Source organism: Molossus molossus, unplaced genomic scaffold (genome assembly GCF_014108415.1).
Source record: "Molossus molossus isolate mMolMol1 unplaced genomic scaffold, mMolMol1.p scaffold_m16_p_9, whole genome shotgun sequence".
In the NCBI taxonomy this organism is placed as follows: domain Eukaryota; kingdom Metazoa; phylum Chordata; class Mammalia; order Chiroptera; family Molossidae; genus Molossus; species Molossus molossus.
In genome coordinates, this window is record NW_023425403.1 from 63,429,139 (window position 1) to 63,445,479 (window position 16,341).

At 39.9% G+C, this 16,341-nt stretch overlaps 1 protein-coding gene across 1 annotated transcript; it reads right to left on the reverse strand.

Annotated features, from left to right (window-relative positions):
* Positions 1-5,156: 5,156 nt before the first annotated feature.
* On the reverse strand, positions 5,157-15,648 carry CLN5 (CLN5 intracellular trafficking protein). The gene is made up of 4 exons (XM_036250074.1): positions 15,141-15,648; positions 12,355-12,520; positions 11,473-11,698; positions 5,157-7,962 (listed from the first exon to the last, which is right to left on the reverse strand). Exons 1-4 carry the CDS (start codon positions 15,227-15,229, stop codon positions 7,451-7,453), a joined length of 993 nt encoding a protein of 330 aa, XP_036105967.1. The 5' UTR covers positions 15,230-15,648; the 3' UTR covers positions 5,157-7,450.
* Positions 15,649-16,341: the final 693 nt, after the last annotated feature.

Genomic DNA, 16,341 nt, shown 5'->3' on the forward strand with positions numbered 1-16,341 from the left:
AAATCTGAAAATAATAACCTGTTATAAAGATTAAATATTATACAGGAACAAATCCTATATATTATAATATTCAAAGAGTGAGTACTGATAGATTTTCCAAAAGGTTATGTTGTCTATGCATTTTTTAAAAATGTAAACTTGACACTTTAGAGTCTTCAGTTATACATACACCTGTTATAAGGTGTTTAATATAGCTCAGGAAAGTGAGCATTTTGTGAGAGAAATGGAGGATATTTTGTATCTAATGAAAAAGATGGGTTGAATGTTCTCAGATGTTACAAAGCTGTTTAATGAAGGTATAAATATAATTGGAACACTTAGAAATCTGATACATGTCACATAGTGGTTATATTAAAAGAATAATAAACAGCAAGATCAGATTAAAAGAAAATAAACAATAGAAGGGAGGCATTGTTTAGCTTTGTATAAAGGTTTGCTCTATAATCCGCTAAACCATGAGAATTCTTTTTTGCAGTGTGTTACTATGTATAAAGTAAAGAATGTTTTACCAGTTCTCCTTGGTTTTGTTTATCTTTGTTTAAACTAGTTTTAAAGTATTATACAATGATTGAAATGAAAAGTTTATTTTAAAATGCTAAATTGAAATAAAAACAGAACTTTAAAATATTTAAAAATTACTTCCATGAGAGAATATTATTAGTCTTCATTGAACTTGAGTGATGGCTCATTTTTCTGTTTTGGAATTGTATAGTTATATAAATAGGATTTTCAAAAATCATAAAAGAAGCACCAGTGTACAGTTCACCATAAACTGTAAATTTAAAAAAGGATATATTTAAGTTCATAATCATATTTTTAAGTAAATATTGCTCAGTGGTCTAGAAAATTTTAATAGAACAATGTCTACAGTTTTGTGATTATTTGGTTAAATTGATATTTTATATTAAGTTAGGTATCATTTTTATTTTCATATGAATGAAGGTAATCCACACATTGTAGAATCTGTAAAAATACTAAGTTTTGGGCTGCATTTAGTTATTTTAGATATTATATAAACTTTGATTCTGAACATTAGTACTAGTAGATATTACCCTCCTAAGGGAAATTAGAAGTGATTTACCACCAGTGGACTGTATTAATGCTTGAAACTTTCAGAAGGCTTTTTGGGAGTTACCAAAGCTAATAGTCTTACAGATCTAATCTATTTTTAAAATAGATCGCCTTCCTAAGAATAAAGTAAAAGGTGATATTCTATATAATTTTTGCTTTTTAAAAGTGATGGTATTCTGGCCACATATAAATGAGAAGAAAAAAGGATGATCTAGACTTGAAACTTAAAAGTAATTATTATACCGTTTCCCACCTCTTACTATATAGTAAAAAGCTTTGTACAGTTATTATTATACCGTTTCCCACCTCTTACTATATAGTAAAAAGCTTTGTACAAGAAATACCTGTGTTAGGGAAGGAAGCTCTTTTTCTTGCACATCTTTTGGAAAATGGATTTGACAGTACATAGTTCTACTAACCAAAGCTGTATTTGGAAATTTACTTTTTGTACAAATGGAATTATATAATGCTTGAAATATTTTAAGTCACTTTATAAGCAAAATGTATAGCACTTAATTTGTTTATACTGTAAACTATGTTAAATGCTTTTATCAATTTAAGAATAAATATAGTTACTAATGCTGTTGTATTACAATTTTTAAAAACTACCCTAACATATGTACTTGGTTTTGTTGACAATCCTCACCTAAGGATATTTTTATTTTTCCATTGATTTTTTCAGAGAGTGGAAGGGAGAGGGAGGGAGTAGTGGGGAGAGAGAGAAACATTGGTGTGAGAGAGACACATCGACTAGTTGTCTCCTGCATGCACCCCCGGATCTAAACTGCAACCCAGGTTTGCACCCTTGACCGGGAATGAAACATGCTATCTTTTGGTCTGTGGGCCAAATACTCTTACCCACACTGATCAGGGCTGTACTTAATTGATTTTAAAACAAGTTAAACTTACAAATTTATGGTTTTTGTTTCAAATCCATATCTGATATAATATTTAACATTAAATAATCTTTATAGCAGAATGGCTTTTTTGTTAGGCAAATGGAATCTGTAAGCTTTTGTGCCTAAAGTGATAGGAAATTAAAAATTGACCATGAAATGTTAATTTATTCTTCAAATTTTATAAAGAAAATGGTTGTTAAAAATAAAGAATGGGTCCTGACCAGTTTTGCTCAATGGATAGAGCGTTGGCCATGGACCAAAGAGTCACAGGTTCAATTCTAGTTAAGGGCACGCACGTACCTCAGTTGCATTTTGGTCCCCAGCCCTGGTTGGGTTTGTGTGGGAGGCAGCTAGTTGAGACACATCAATGTTTCTCTCTCTCTCTCTCCCCCTCCCTTCCACTCTATCTGAACATAAATGGGAAAAATATCCTTGGGTGAGGATTATAAAAATCAATAAATAAAGAATGGGTTATTTCTACATATAGAATAAGAATTTATAAGACACTATTTAGAAATAGAATTCTTAGGGTCCTTAAATCCAGCTAGCCTTTTTAGAGAGAAATATCTATATAAAGCCATACAATCAGAATAATTTTTATTTTTTATTTTGAAACTTAACCTTTATTGTTGAATGTATTACCGATATCCCTCCTTTTTTTTCCCTCAATCAGAATAGTTTTTAAGCTGTTGAAATTATTTTCATCTCTTGGCTTAACAGCTTCCATAAAATAACTTCAGTTTACCTTAATAATCTGGGCTATTTTAACAATATTATCAGAAAAAAACAGGCATGATTGAACATTAAATTTACTGCATTCAGACAATTTTTATATTTATAGAACAGCTTAGGTTGGAAGGGAGGGGTTGATGTGAAGAAGGCCTTAGGCCTGAACTAAAGTTCTTTCAGAAGCGGTAAGTAATCTCTCCCCGATACATGGCTGGGAACAGTCTTTGCATGGACTCCAGCCCCAGTTTATCTGTGTGGCTGTTTTTTATCTAATTTATTGTGGTTTTTTTATATATAAAATTATGTTTACATATATTGTAGTAAACTTTATAAGGTTCTTTGCATAGTATAGACTTACAATAGTAATAATAACATCACTCAAAATATAAAAAACCCAGACAGAAAAATTTGGTTAGTCCATTTTCTTTTAAGAATTCGAAAAATCAGCCCAGCCAGTGTGGCTTAGTGGTTGAGCATCTATCTATGCACCAAGGGGTCACTGGTTCGGTTCTCAGTCAGGGCACATGCCGGGTTGAGGGCCAAATCCGCAGTTGGGAATGTGCAAGAGGTGGCCAATCGATGTTCTCTCTCATTGATGTTTCTATCTCTCTCTCTCTCTCTAAAAAGTCAATAAAGAAAAAAAAAATCAGTTGTAGGTAAAATAAAATGATGAGATAAGGATTGTATAACTGTAGGGCCATTTGTTTCTAATTTCTAGCCCTTAATCTGGACTGCGTAAACGAGACACAAGGCAGAATAGTGATGCGTAAAAATACTACCAGAGTCCATGCTATAGTCCTAAATATACTTTGTTTGTAGACAAAGCTTTATAAGGTTTCAAAATTTCTTTGATTTAGAAAAATTGGTCATTGTATTTATTTTATATAAAAATACCCAGAAACTTTGTAATAGAGTTTTAAAAATTGAAAATGCATAATGAAAGGCTATGCAGCTACTATGCTGCTGTCTTTGAAGATGAAGGGAAGGGGTCATGAACCAAGGAAACTAGAATCTGGAAAAGGCAAGAGGATGAATCCCCACCCCCACCCCCAGTGCATCCTGAGGGACTGAAGCCTTCCAGTGAAAGGTCATTTCATTTTATTTTTCAGTCCAAGTTGACAGTCATTATTTTATGTTAGTTTCAGGTTTACAGCATAATGGTTAGACAGTTATATAAGTGACAAAGTGATCCCCTGATAATTCTACCCACCTGGCATCATATGTTACAATATTGACTGCATTCCCTGTGCTGTATTTTATATCCCATGTGACTACCAATTTGTACTTGTTAATCCCTTCACTTTTTTCACCCAGTCCCGCAAACCCCCTCCCATCTGGCAACCCTCAGTTTGTTCCCTATATCTATGAATGTTTCTTGTTTATTTTGTTCTTTAGATTCCACATATAAGTGAAATCTTATAGTATTTGTTTTTATCTGACTTATTTCACTTGGCATAATACCCTCTAGGTCCATGTTGTCACAAATAGTAATATTTCATTCTTTTTATAGCAGGGAATATTCCATTGCATATATGTACCACCACTTTTTTATTCATTTGTTTATTGATGGACACTTAGGTTGCTTTGATATCTTGCCTACTGTAAGTAATACAGTGAACATAAGGGTGCATATATCTTTTCAAATTAGTGTTTTGGGTTTCTTCGGATATATACCCAGAAGTGGAATTGCTGGGTTGTCAGGTGGTTCTATTTTTAATTTTTTGAGGAACCTCCACACTCTTCCATAGTGGCTGCACCAACTTGCAGTCTTTGTGGGGCTGGTTTTAATGTTACCAAGAAGCCAAAAAAGTTCTACCTGTTTTCTGACAGCCAACTTTCCTTTAAAAAAGGACATACATACATGTTAACACAAAACCTTCCTCAGAGTGAATTAAGAGCTTATCCTAGAATAATCAGTCTAGTAAAAATATAAAATTAATATCTTCTTACTTTAAACGGGAGAGAAAATGTAGAAAGTTTGAGGAACAGGAAAGTTACTTGGACAATAAAGGATAAGTATAAATCAGATGCTGGAAGCAAACTGGCCAACTGTCTTTGACTATGAAAAGGGAAAAAAAATGTCGTTTTGGAGCATTGCTCTTTGCATGACATGCCAACAATTTCTTTTAAAAAACAGTCATCATCTTAAAGGGACTACAGTCCCAGAGAATTCAGTAAGTGCCACCAGAGCGGATTATACAACAGGATGGAACTTGCTAATTTTTTGTTTTCTGATTTCTAAGGAGACAATTTTGATTGAGGGTGTCAACTACTTAAGAATTTAGTAGTTATTTTCACCTTTTGACTATATTCCTGTACCTACAAAAATATATTTATGCCTCTTTGTGGGTATACTTACCTAATACTGAGCCAGAATTAATGAGTGAGGATATATTTATTGTAAAGCCCTTATATCATTCAAACTTCAACAAAATGCTTTCTCTTAGAGGAAATTTTATTAATTTACAACTTAACAGAAAAGTAGCAGTCACATTGAAGTTATACAGTAGTTCAAAGGTCTGCAAAATTTAATTGGCAAATTCCTGACTGGCCACGTTTTGGTTTACCAACCCACATTTTGAAAACATATTCTTAAATCATCTCTATTCCAGAGCCCTACTTCATCTTTTAAGTACAGCTGACAGGTTTGGTAAATTCTTAAATACTTACTTATATGAACACTATTCTCTCTGTGCTATAGTCACCTGAGTCTTTTACTTTCACAGAATTTCTTCATTTATTAATAGTCTTAGGAACAATAAAAACTCTTGCTTTTTTAAATGTAACTATTAGAATCTTGCTTTAAAATTCAAGTTCCATTTACAGATGTCTTCATTTGTCTTTTCTGTGGAACCAAGTTCTGTTATTCACAGCTAGCACAGACTTGGCACAGGAGTTTGCTTGTTATCCCAGTGCAGTTCCGTAAATTTAAAATACTGTTTTTTTCCTGGAGCAACTTTCCTAAGAATCCAGTAAAAGTTGCATTGCCCCGTTTTAGCCACTAGATGGAGATATTGCAAAGATGAAAGTTCTCCCTATGTGCTTCAGTAAGGCTGCAGTGGGCATAATGGCAGTTTCTCAAGCTGTCTGTAGTAAGGGCTAGGTTTTTATTTTCAGACTATCGTCCAATGCCTATAGTTTTGAAAAACAATAAAAGTAAATTCCTAGGCAAATTAATTAAAAAATGCAAATACAAGCCCCATTTTAAAAATTAGATTCCATAGAAACAAAGTTATTCCAACAAGTTGTTTCCAAAGTTTCTAAATGCTTCCTATCAATACCTGTACTTCTCTCCTACAGTCCAGTAATGTCTGGTATTAGTAACATGTGATGAAGGCACTGGTCTGAGGACCACATGACACTGAAAAGCTTGATCCTGCATCCCATTTGGTCATTAGAACCTGGTTCAGAATGTGGCTCGATTACCACTCGCTGGGTAGCTGTGGAAAGCTCACTTCCCTTTCTGAGCCCTGATTTGCCCGTGTGGATCAGGTAAATATCTATGCGTAGGCTTTTTATGAGAATTCAGTGACCATACACTAACCTCTCAGGAGCACTCTGAATAACATAATTGGTACATTAAACACTACACGCAGGTTTTTTTCTTTGATCTCTTGCTTCATTTTCTTACTGATGTGTTTTTTTTTCCATGAATAGAGACAGTGTGTTCAGTTGATCATCAGATACTTAAAGGACCCTGTAGCCTTGTTTGATGGCCCTAATTGGAAGCATAGCTGCTTGTTGATCCCTAACAAAAACCCTGTCCCCTCACTGAGAAGTGTGCCTCTTCCTCCGAGCTGGCAGCATCAGTGGCCAGAGGGGCGGCTACCACAGGCAGTGAAGGAGTCAGGGCGCCTACTCACCCAGAGGTGTCCACAGTTACTCCCTCGCCCCATATATGAACTGCAGAAACACTGCTACCAGCTCAAAGTCAGGTGATTATTACAAGACCCAGGAGAGGCTGGACCGTAACTTCATTAGGCAAGATCAAGGATGGCAGTTTATTCTTTGATTAATCATTATGGTGACCATTTATTGTGACCTTACTATGCCCAACCTACATGGCTTCAATCTTGACAACAATCCTAACAGATGGGTCACTTGAGAGAAGGAAACTAAGGTTCAAACATGTTAAGATGCTTATGTAACACAATGCCAGTTACTAGCTAGTTCTGCAATGCTAGCCAAACACGTGGGCTCTCTTTCACTGTATTCACTACATCTGGAAACACAACCACTCTCACTGTGGTGCCCAAATTAGTCTGTAAGTTTAAGTGAACAGAACAAAATCAAACTAATAGAGCAATTCCAAAAGTGGCAAGAGCTGTAAAGTCAGTAAACTTCCAAAAAGTACGTAAGTGGAAAACAACTACAATACCAGAAGAAACGCTGCTCCTGCCATGAGAAGGTCACTGAGGGGAATTTTAAATCTTGGTACACCACGTTCACAATTTTAAAATGTCAGGCCTGAAGAGCCTATAAAGCTGATATAAACTGTAATTTTCCATATTAATAAAGGGTTGGCAGTTGAAATCAAGATCATGTAACGTGCTCACTTTGGCCAACGCTATGAGAGTTTCAGCTTCTTTCCCAAAATATTCCTGAGATATTAGTTTGCACAATTCTGCCCCTGTGCATTTGGCCTTTCTACCCCAAGGAGGAAAAGCCTAAAAAATACACCAGTGTAAAACAACTTGATGAAAAACTAATATGCTGGTGTTAGGAGGATAAAACTCAATAGAATAAAGGTTTTATAAACCAGAGATTGTTTTGTTTCTGTTAGGTAGAGGGATTTCTTCATACGTTATTTTAATAAAAGGAAATTTCATAGGTAAAAACCAATATTCAAAATTATAAAACAAATAGAACTGTCTGTGCATAATCACTGCATCAAAAATTTTCAAGAGACTCAGCAGAAATTCTTTAGTTGACAAATGTGGTTTGAATGAGTAATAAAACCTTTTTATGGCTAAAGCAAGAGTCTTATTTCCTGTTGGCCCAAAAATAGATGTTTCATTTCCCAAATAAGTAGGTTCTCCACTGTAAAGAAATATTCTTGTATAGTTGGTGTCTATCTTCTTGAACTCCGCTCCAAGTTCAGCTAACTTCTGGTATGTCCTTAATACAAACTTGGAACAGTCGTAGGAATCAAACCACGTCTCCGCCCCTTTTTCTGGGCTAGCTTGGACGGTCCATGTCTCATAATAAATCCCTGTTTCATTGTCTTGTTTTACCCACGTTGCCATTTTGTTAAACGTGTTTCCTGGTGAAAAAAAAAAAAATCACTAAAATGCACATCAGAGCTAATCATGTTAGTTTTAAGTCAAATGTTCTAACCAGATTAAGGCCATGAATCTACATAAATAAACAATAGTTTTTGAATTTCCAAACCTGCATCTCACAATAGGAATCCAAGCTCAGCCAATTTTTATTCCATGTTCAAGGCACTAGGTACTTCTGAATTGTAAACATTAGACATGACAGGTGTATAAAGATAAGTCATGTATACTAATTCTATAATCATTTAAGCTATAGTCAAAAGCAAAACTATACACATGCAGAAGCTGTCTTTCTCTACCCCTCAACAAATTCTGAGAGGCAAAAGAGAAAAAGAAAGCAAAGAAAAATTACAGAAGAAGAAGGAGGGACTGGGGCAAAGACAGGACGAAAAGCCTCGAGGAGGCTGCGATGCGGAGCCCGTGTCAAAGCATGGCGTACACAGCCTGAGCGGTTCCTGAGCTACAGGTTGGCCTGCTGCTGCCGTAAGGGACGCACTGTCCTCCATCCACCTTGAATATTTGTTATTTCCCTTTCTCCCTGTACTCGAAGCTGTTGGGATTCTGCTTACAAACTTTCTACCCACCACACAAATTCTTCCAAGAAATCGACTAAAACTGGAAATGTTTGGGCCAAGTTTATGGACCATTCGGACCCCTGGATAGCTAACAACGCGCTCCTACCACCTTGCACCAGAGTGCAGGAGCCTCTAAGTGTTAACAAAACACTGTGCTCTGCATGATTACAAACTCATCTGGGTACTTACAATGCTTAAAAGAGCTTGGCCCCAACATTTCACTTTGTCACTATGTATGTTTCTTAGGTTGCTCCAACTTGAGTCTGTAAGATCAGTACTTCATGTTATAAAATGAATAGAGGAGCTGCCTTTATCAATTTTATGGAATTAAAACTATGCAGTAATATAAAACTTGTTTTCTTAAAACTGGGGATACTCTTCTCAGGTTCTTGGAAAAGCCAGAGCTGTAATTAAGAGATAAGAATGCTTTGGAACACTATTTTTAAATCTTTTTTTTTTTTTTTTTGCATTTATCATCAGATAGAGCGGGAGGGGGAGAGAGAGAAACATCTATGTGAGACACATCGAGTGGTCGCCACCCACATGACCCCAACTGGGGCCGGGGACAAACTGCAACCGAGGTACATGCCCGTAGTGGGAACTGAACCCGGGACTCTCTGGTCCGTGGGCCGACGCTCTAACCGCTGAGCCAAACCGGCCAGTGCTCGAAACACTATTTTGTAACATGAGAAAAGCTCAATGGACAGAATTAATCTCAGAGCAGATGGATAACTTAAAAGATTTAAGTACTAGCATATTACAAACGATTTTACAGAAAATAGTGATCACTGGTCCATATGATCATACATTTATGTCAAAAGGAAGAATTTTCAGATGAGGTGGGAGAAAGGAGAGATGTGAACTGGCTCAGAATGAAAGAGGAAGTAGCTATTTGTCACACCAAACATTGTTAAAAGAGAAATGGACTTTTATTTATCCTCACCTGAGGATATTTTTCCATTGATTTCTTTTTTAGATAGAGTGGAAGGGAGAGAGAGAGAGAGAGACAGAAAGAAACATCGATGTAAGAGAGACACATTGATTGGTTGCCTCCTGCACAACCCCAACTAGGGTCAGGGGTCAAAACTGCAACCCAGGTAAGTGCCCTTAACCGGAAATCAAACCCAAGACTCTTCAGTCCATGGGCTGAACTTCTAATCGCTGAGCCAAACAGGCCAGGGCTGGACTTTTATTTTATTGGGATGGTCTGGAACACATCAATCAGAAAGTAGAAAACAGCATGATATATAGTTAAAAGATTCCCAGATTACATGTAAGAGACACCAGTTCTGTTCCTGGTTCTACATCAAGTTCTATGACCTTAAAAGACAGGTAAGCCATACCACCTGACTGAACCTCAATTCCTTATTTTGAGTGTCTTATGCTCCAAAAAAGTGTCTTGTAAAGAGCTATGCAGCCCTGGCCAGTTTGGTTCAGGAGTTAGAGCATCAGCCTGTGGACCAACAGATTCTGGGTTCAATTCCCAGTCAAGGGCATGTACCTGGGTTGCAGGTTCAATCCCCAGCCCTGCTCAGCATTGTGCAGGAGGCAATTAATTGATGTGTCTCTCTCACATTGATGTCTCTCTCTCTCTCTCCTCCTTCCACTCTATCTAAAAATCAATGAAAAAAATATCCTCAGTTGAGGATTAACAAAAAACAAAAACAAACAAAAAAAACTACAGTGGAAAGCATGATAATTTCCTCAAGTCCTATAGTTCATTGAATAATTCTTTTAAAAAAAACATTTTTTTCTTTATTGATTTTAAAGAGAGAAGAAGGGAGAGAGAGATAGAAACATCGATGAAATAGAACATCAATTGGCCGCCTCCTGCATGCCCCTCACGGGATCGGGCCCACAACCTGGGCGTGTCCTGACCAGGAATCAAACCGGCAACATTTTGGGGCATGGGTCGAGGCTCAACCATTGAGCCACACTGGCTGGGCTCACTGAATAATTCATATGACAAACAGTGCTTTTATTATGTTTTCACCTTTGTGGAGAACAATTTATAATGCAGCGTTCTGTAAATGATACAGGCACGCTCCCCACCTCTAAAGCCTCATCCCCATTCTACACACGAGGCAATGAGTCAAAAGATAACGTGTGACCAAGGTCATATAACCAGCTTCTGGTAGAAGTTCTGCTGAACTCCTCTCTTTACTACTAACTAAATGCAACATACATAGCAAAATTCCAACTGTTTCAGCAACTTTCAAATACATCCAAGAGAACAGAAAATCTGAGATGAAATACTGAAATTGCTCAAGAGGCCTCAAATGGATGAGATCCTAAGTGTTGGGAGGCAATGTACAAAGTGGTTAAGAAATGGTCAATAGGGTTTGACTGCCAAGTTTGGAGTCTCACTTCCTCAGGTGGGGGACTTTTCTCTCTTTGTGCCACAGTTTCCTCATCTGTAAAATTGGGGAAATAACAGCAACTATCTCAGGGGACTGCTGTGATGATAAATGTTGTAATACATGTAAAGTACTCAGAACACTGTCAGGCTCAGAGTACGTCCACATGAGTGGTGTCTATTATTATTTCTCAGCATAAAAACATTTTCATGTATCAACACTAAAAGCCTCTTTCCAGATATAGCTAACAGGTCCTTTAATCAATTATTTTTTTCAGGCATTTTATATATTTCCCTCTATTAAGAAGTCCAATTAAATTATGCAGAGTGTTTTATCATTTTGTGCAGTTTTACCATGGGAATAGAGGAGGTAAGCTATTCATCGCCTACTGGTGAAGTTTTGCATGAGTAATAGTGTGGGTCGAAGGTTAGTGGTTCCAGAAGTTCATTTTATAAATTGACCCCTATAAGGGAGAACATTACTGAAACGCCACAATAAAAATAATTTCTATCATTTAGATGTTAATGCAATCATCAAACACTGTCATATTTTTAAAACTTACCTGATATGGTTGCTACTTGAACTAACGTCCCATTTTCTTTCCAGTGACCATCATCAATTCCTTCAAAAAAGCAGGCAGCTCCTTGATTACACCAGAATGGGGCGTTCATTTCAGGCCGGAGGTGGGGAAATGTGCAGTTTCCAAGTTGGAAAAGCTCATACCATTCCATGGTGTAGTTCTTGCCAGTCAAAGTACTCTTGAATCCGATGGCATCATGCATAATTTTCTGTGTAAAGATCAAACGGGCATAGCAATACTTGTGAAGTAACCACTGGTCCAGGAACACACGGAGAAAATGTAATCCACCACAACTGCAAATCAAGTGGAACCACCGTTCAGCTGCTCCTTCTTCTGTGCTGCTCCTGTCCTGTCCACTCCGTGGCTCCTCGAGTTCCAGACCCCTTGTCCACTCCGGCCACTGCCGCTCATCTCAGACTACATGGACACGTCCGTCATTTCCTTACAGCTGAGAATGAGTGTGAGAAGCCTCCACGCCACAGTCTCAGGAAGGAACTCTATGTACTTCACTGGGGATAAGAGGCTCAAATGGTGAACTAACCTAGGAAAAGTGCCTTCAATAGGGCCTGGAAATGAAGTTTTTCCTGACTGCCTTGCCCCTTCCTCGGGGCCTCCTCCCTTCCCACTTTTTCAGGAGCTGGGTACAGGAATTGGGTTTGAGTTCAGAATATTAAAAGGGATGAGAGCAATTGCATTTGTTATTTATTGTTAGGCTCACAAAACCTCATAATATTTTTTTTGCTTACTCATTTTAAATACACTTAGAGGTAAATCAATAAACATGATCTAAAATGTTCCATCAAATCTACTTAATAATGACATCAATTAATTAACTGAACTTATAAGATCAAGCTGTATCCTTACCAAGTGTCCCAGGAGGTCTCCATATTTAAATTCCCATACTGGGGCTTGTAACCGAAAGACTTCAATGACATCCTCACCCTTCATGACAGGGACAGGTGAGCCAGTTGGACAGAACGTGTATTTAGCTTGACAGTACGGATCTGGAACTGGACGGAAGGAAAAGCGTCTAATAAAGGAAAAGAAACCATCAACTTAGGAGACTTCTTGCATATTTTAAAATCCAAATTTTAACTTCACTGTCAAGAAAATTTTAGAGAAAACATTCAAAGCTAAACCCATAGTGTATAAATATACATTTTATTTGCTATTCGGTGAACAAATGCCAATGATGTCTCTGAACAGCACACGATACATTAAAAGCACTTTGATAACAACATGCTTCCCTGTTCCCTGATCCCACTGGGAGAATTTTGAAATCGGGGGATCATATCTTAAAATGTTTATAGCTCTAGATCTTATTTAGTAGACAAATACTTACTGAATAAATGAAGAGTTTTCAAATGATACTTAATTACCCATCTATATGCTTAGATTATTCAAAGATAATTATGATTACATAGAATGTTTCCTATTTCCTTAAGAATTTACCAATATTCTTTAAGCCAGTGTTTATTGGGGCTCCGCTATGTGTCGGACACTATACTAGGAAGGAGGGAAACAAAAATTATAACGCTGTTCCCTTCCTCCAGGAGCTTTGGGTCAGGGCTGGGGAAACATTAAACAATGAAGCACAGCGTGGTAGGTGCTAGACCAAAGAAATATACAAAGTCCTATGGACACAAAAGAGAAAAAACTCATTTTTATCTGTGTGGGATGGACCCGAGAGAGGAAGGCAAAGAAAGAGATGAAGCCCTGCCCGGTTTGGCTCAGCGGTTAGAGCATCCGCCCACAGACCAGGGCCGATTCCCACAGGACCTGGGTTCGGTTCCTGCTAAGGGCACGTATCTCAGTTATAGTTTGTCCCCCAGTTGCAGTTTGTCCCTGGCCCCAGATGGGGTCGTGTGGGTGGCAACCACTCGATGAATCTCTCTCACATTGATGTTTCTCTCTCTGTCTTCCTCCCTCTCTCCCTCCCTTTCTATCTGAAGATAAATGCAAAAATGTCCTCATGTGAGGATAACAAAAAAGAAAGAGATGAAGACCTGGCCTAGGTTTTTAAGATACTTTAAGGATTAGAAGTAGGAGAGAACACAGTATGTATTATAAGACAAGCACACAAGATGCTGGAAGAGTCTGACAGGTAAACAAGGTGGCCTTTGGGCTTCTAGGCAGGAGTGTGAGAGGTAGGCAGCCACACCCCCTCGAGTCCTCCAACTGGGAGGTTTGAGCCCAGCAGTGAGTTTAAAGGATTTTAAGAAGGAGATCTGATGTGATTGAATATGCTTTAAAATAAACCTTATTTTATAAATTACAAGGTAGGGAGAGAGGCCAAATTAAGGCTGAGAGGTCACTTTTAGGAGGTTACTTCAATAATGCAACAAGAAAAGAAAGTGGTCTGAGAAGGCCATGGTAATAGGACTACAGTTCAGTTCAGCTCAACACTTACTGGCCAGCTTCCATATGAGACAGTGGGAGAGAAAGATGAAGAGAGAAAGAAGCTACCTATATTTGTCCTCTAAGAATCCTAGATACCTGAGTTCCAGCTAGATCTTCTTTTACAATCCTAATGCATCAACAAAAATTTCTATTTTAAGTTAAAATCTAAATGTTAGCCAAAACAACTCTTATGAAAGTTTACAAGATTCAGGTATATTCTCATGTTTGATAGGTGCTTATCTGCTTTAAACAAATGTATAACTATGTATGTTTCACCTGCCCACAGCAAAATTTATTTTAGATCAAAGGTAATTTCAATATTGCATTTTGGAGGGGGTTGGGAATACAGTAGTGACAAGACACTCGTGAAACCCACAGGACTATAACAAAGTAGTTCTTAATGGGTCTGCAAGCACTCCTGAGATTATACCCTCAAGGCTCAGTACAGAAGACACAGGCAAAAAGCGCCCATCTCCCAGTATTTCCCTGAAAGGGATTTGACTGAGTACCTAACCAGCTGCTGCCTAAGGGTCAGCTTCTTATTTCTTACACTTCTAGGGGCTGTCTGCAATCCACCCCTCAGCCTGGGGGAGCCAGGAGCACCCCCCTTCTCCTTTTGCCTCTATCAATAAAACCAGATGAACAGCATGTCTCTGGTAGTATTTGCATGCACTTCTGGCGCAAGTTGGGACTACTGTGATGGACCCCCCCCCAAAAAAAAAAAGTAATTTCAAAAGCATAATTTAAGTACGAACTTAATCAATTTTCTTATTGGTATTAGATGGCGGCATATACTTAATATTTGAAACTTATGTTTATAAGTAATACTCAATACCCTGCTCTTAAGACAAGTGGTTTTGGATTTATAGTTTCTTCCTTGTTTTATTGAAAATTTAATTACTACTTCTTATGCACATCTTATCAACATTTTACAGAAAACCTGCATTAACCACACACTTCTCTTTTCATGTATATCAAACAAAACAAGAAGTGATGCAAACCACTCCGTGAGCAAAACTACACTAATATCCAGGTTTCATAATAGCTGGCATTTACTAGATTCAATCCTCCCAACAAACCTACGATCAGTGCCACTACTATTCCTCCTTTCTGACTCAGGACAGGTGGGCACAGAGCTCCTGAGTAACTTTCCCAAGATCACACAGCTGGTCATGACGGTGCTTGGTCTGATGTGCAGCAGTAGGAATTCCGAACTCCCAACCGCTAGGCTATCCTGCCTCCCAACTCACTGTTTCGTCATCCAAAATGGTTGTGCGTTTCCGAAGCTGCTGGCCTTTGCTATGCCTGACGTGACGCCGTGTGTTCTCTCGGACAGCATCGGGCCAAGTCATGCTCTTCTAGGTCAAAGGCTGGAACCGGCGTCACAGTTCTGCAGTCTGCACGCTCGACTCTACCTCCAGGCTTAAGACAGTGGGCAGACCTAGTCCCCAACCTTCCGGGTTTGCCGGGACCAAGGCGGCTGGCAATTCCCGGCGAACCGCGCCGAGCTGGCCCTGCTGCCGATTCTGCCAAAGGTTCGGCACTCGGGGTAACCAGTGATGGTGTGTAACATAACCCACGCGGACTTAAAAGGCTCCCACTGTTCGGAGTCAGCTGGCCTCCTCTTTTCTCCCGCCGGTCGCCCGGAGCTCGCCACCTCGGCACTGACCCCAGTGTCCCGAGGAGGAAGGCTCCGGGCGGCACGCAGCAAGCAGGCGCCAGCTCTCAACTTGTTTCCCACCGCGTCCTGGGTGTCGCCGGCAGCCGCCTCAGCCCCCCCGCGAGACAGGACGCCCCGCCCGCGCGCGGACGCGGCCCCCCCCCCCCCGCACTCACTTGTAGGGCACCGGCCACTGGCGCCGGGAGGGGACGCCCGCGGCTGCCACCTGCCAGAGCAGCGCCAGGGCCCAGAGCCCAGGCGCGCGTCCCGGGGCTGCGCCCGCGCGGCGCTGCCTCCCGGCCTCGGGGCCGGTGTCCCCCGCCTCGGGGCCGGTGTCCCCCGCCTCGGGGCCGGTGTCCCCCGCCGACGCCATACGGCAGCTCTCGCTGCTTCCGGCGCCTCCCGAGCCCGCGACTGCGGAGGGCCGGCGAGCTGAGCATGCGCGGAGCGCTCCCCCGCCCCGTGCCAACTGGGGTTCGGGCCGTGGCCGGCGGGCTCTGCCCTGTGCCCTCTGTCCTCCGTCCTCTGCCGGCCGAAGGCTAGGGCACCCAGCACAGGAAGCCTTCCAGATCCTGGCCTTGTCCCCGCCTGGCCTTGTCCCCTTCCTCCCCAGTGGCGGCTTCCGAACTGCAGGCAGGCAGGCGATTGGTGGGCCCCGCACCCCTGGACGCCACATGGGGTTTTGGGTCTGTTCTTTCTCTAACCCATCCTGCCTGGGGCGGGGGGAGGAGGGATGTTGGGGATCATCTGACATCATGTCTCAGTTTAAAGATCACCATTTCTTTGGAGCT

Excerpts from the sequence above, each read along its gene's own strand:
- CLN5 (XM_036250074.1), bottom strand. The coding sequence starts at position 15,229 with ATGCTGTCCGAGAGAACACACGGCGTCACGTCAGGCATAGCAAAGGCC. Across the intron at positions 11,699-12,354 it reads GAGACCTCCTGGGACACTTG|AAAATTATGCATGATGCCAT; the intron begins GTAAGGATACAG and ends ATCTTTACACAG. Across the intron at positions 7,963-11,472 it reads TCAAGTAGCAACCATATCAG|GAAACACGTTTAACAAAATG; the intron begins GTAAGTTTTAAA and ends TTTTTTCACCAG.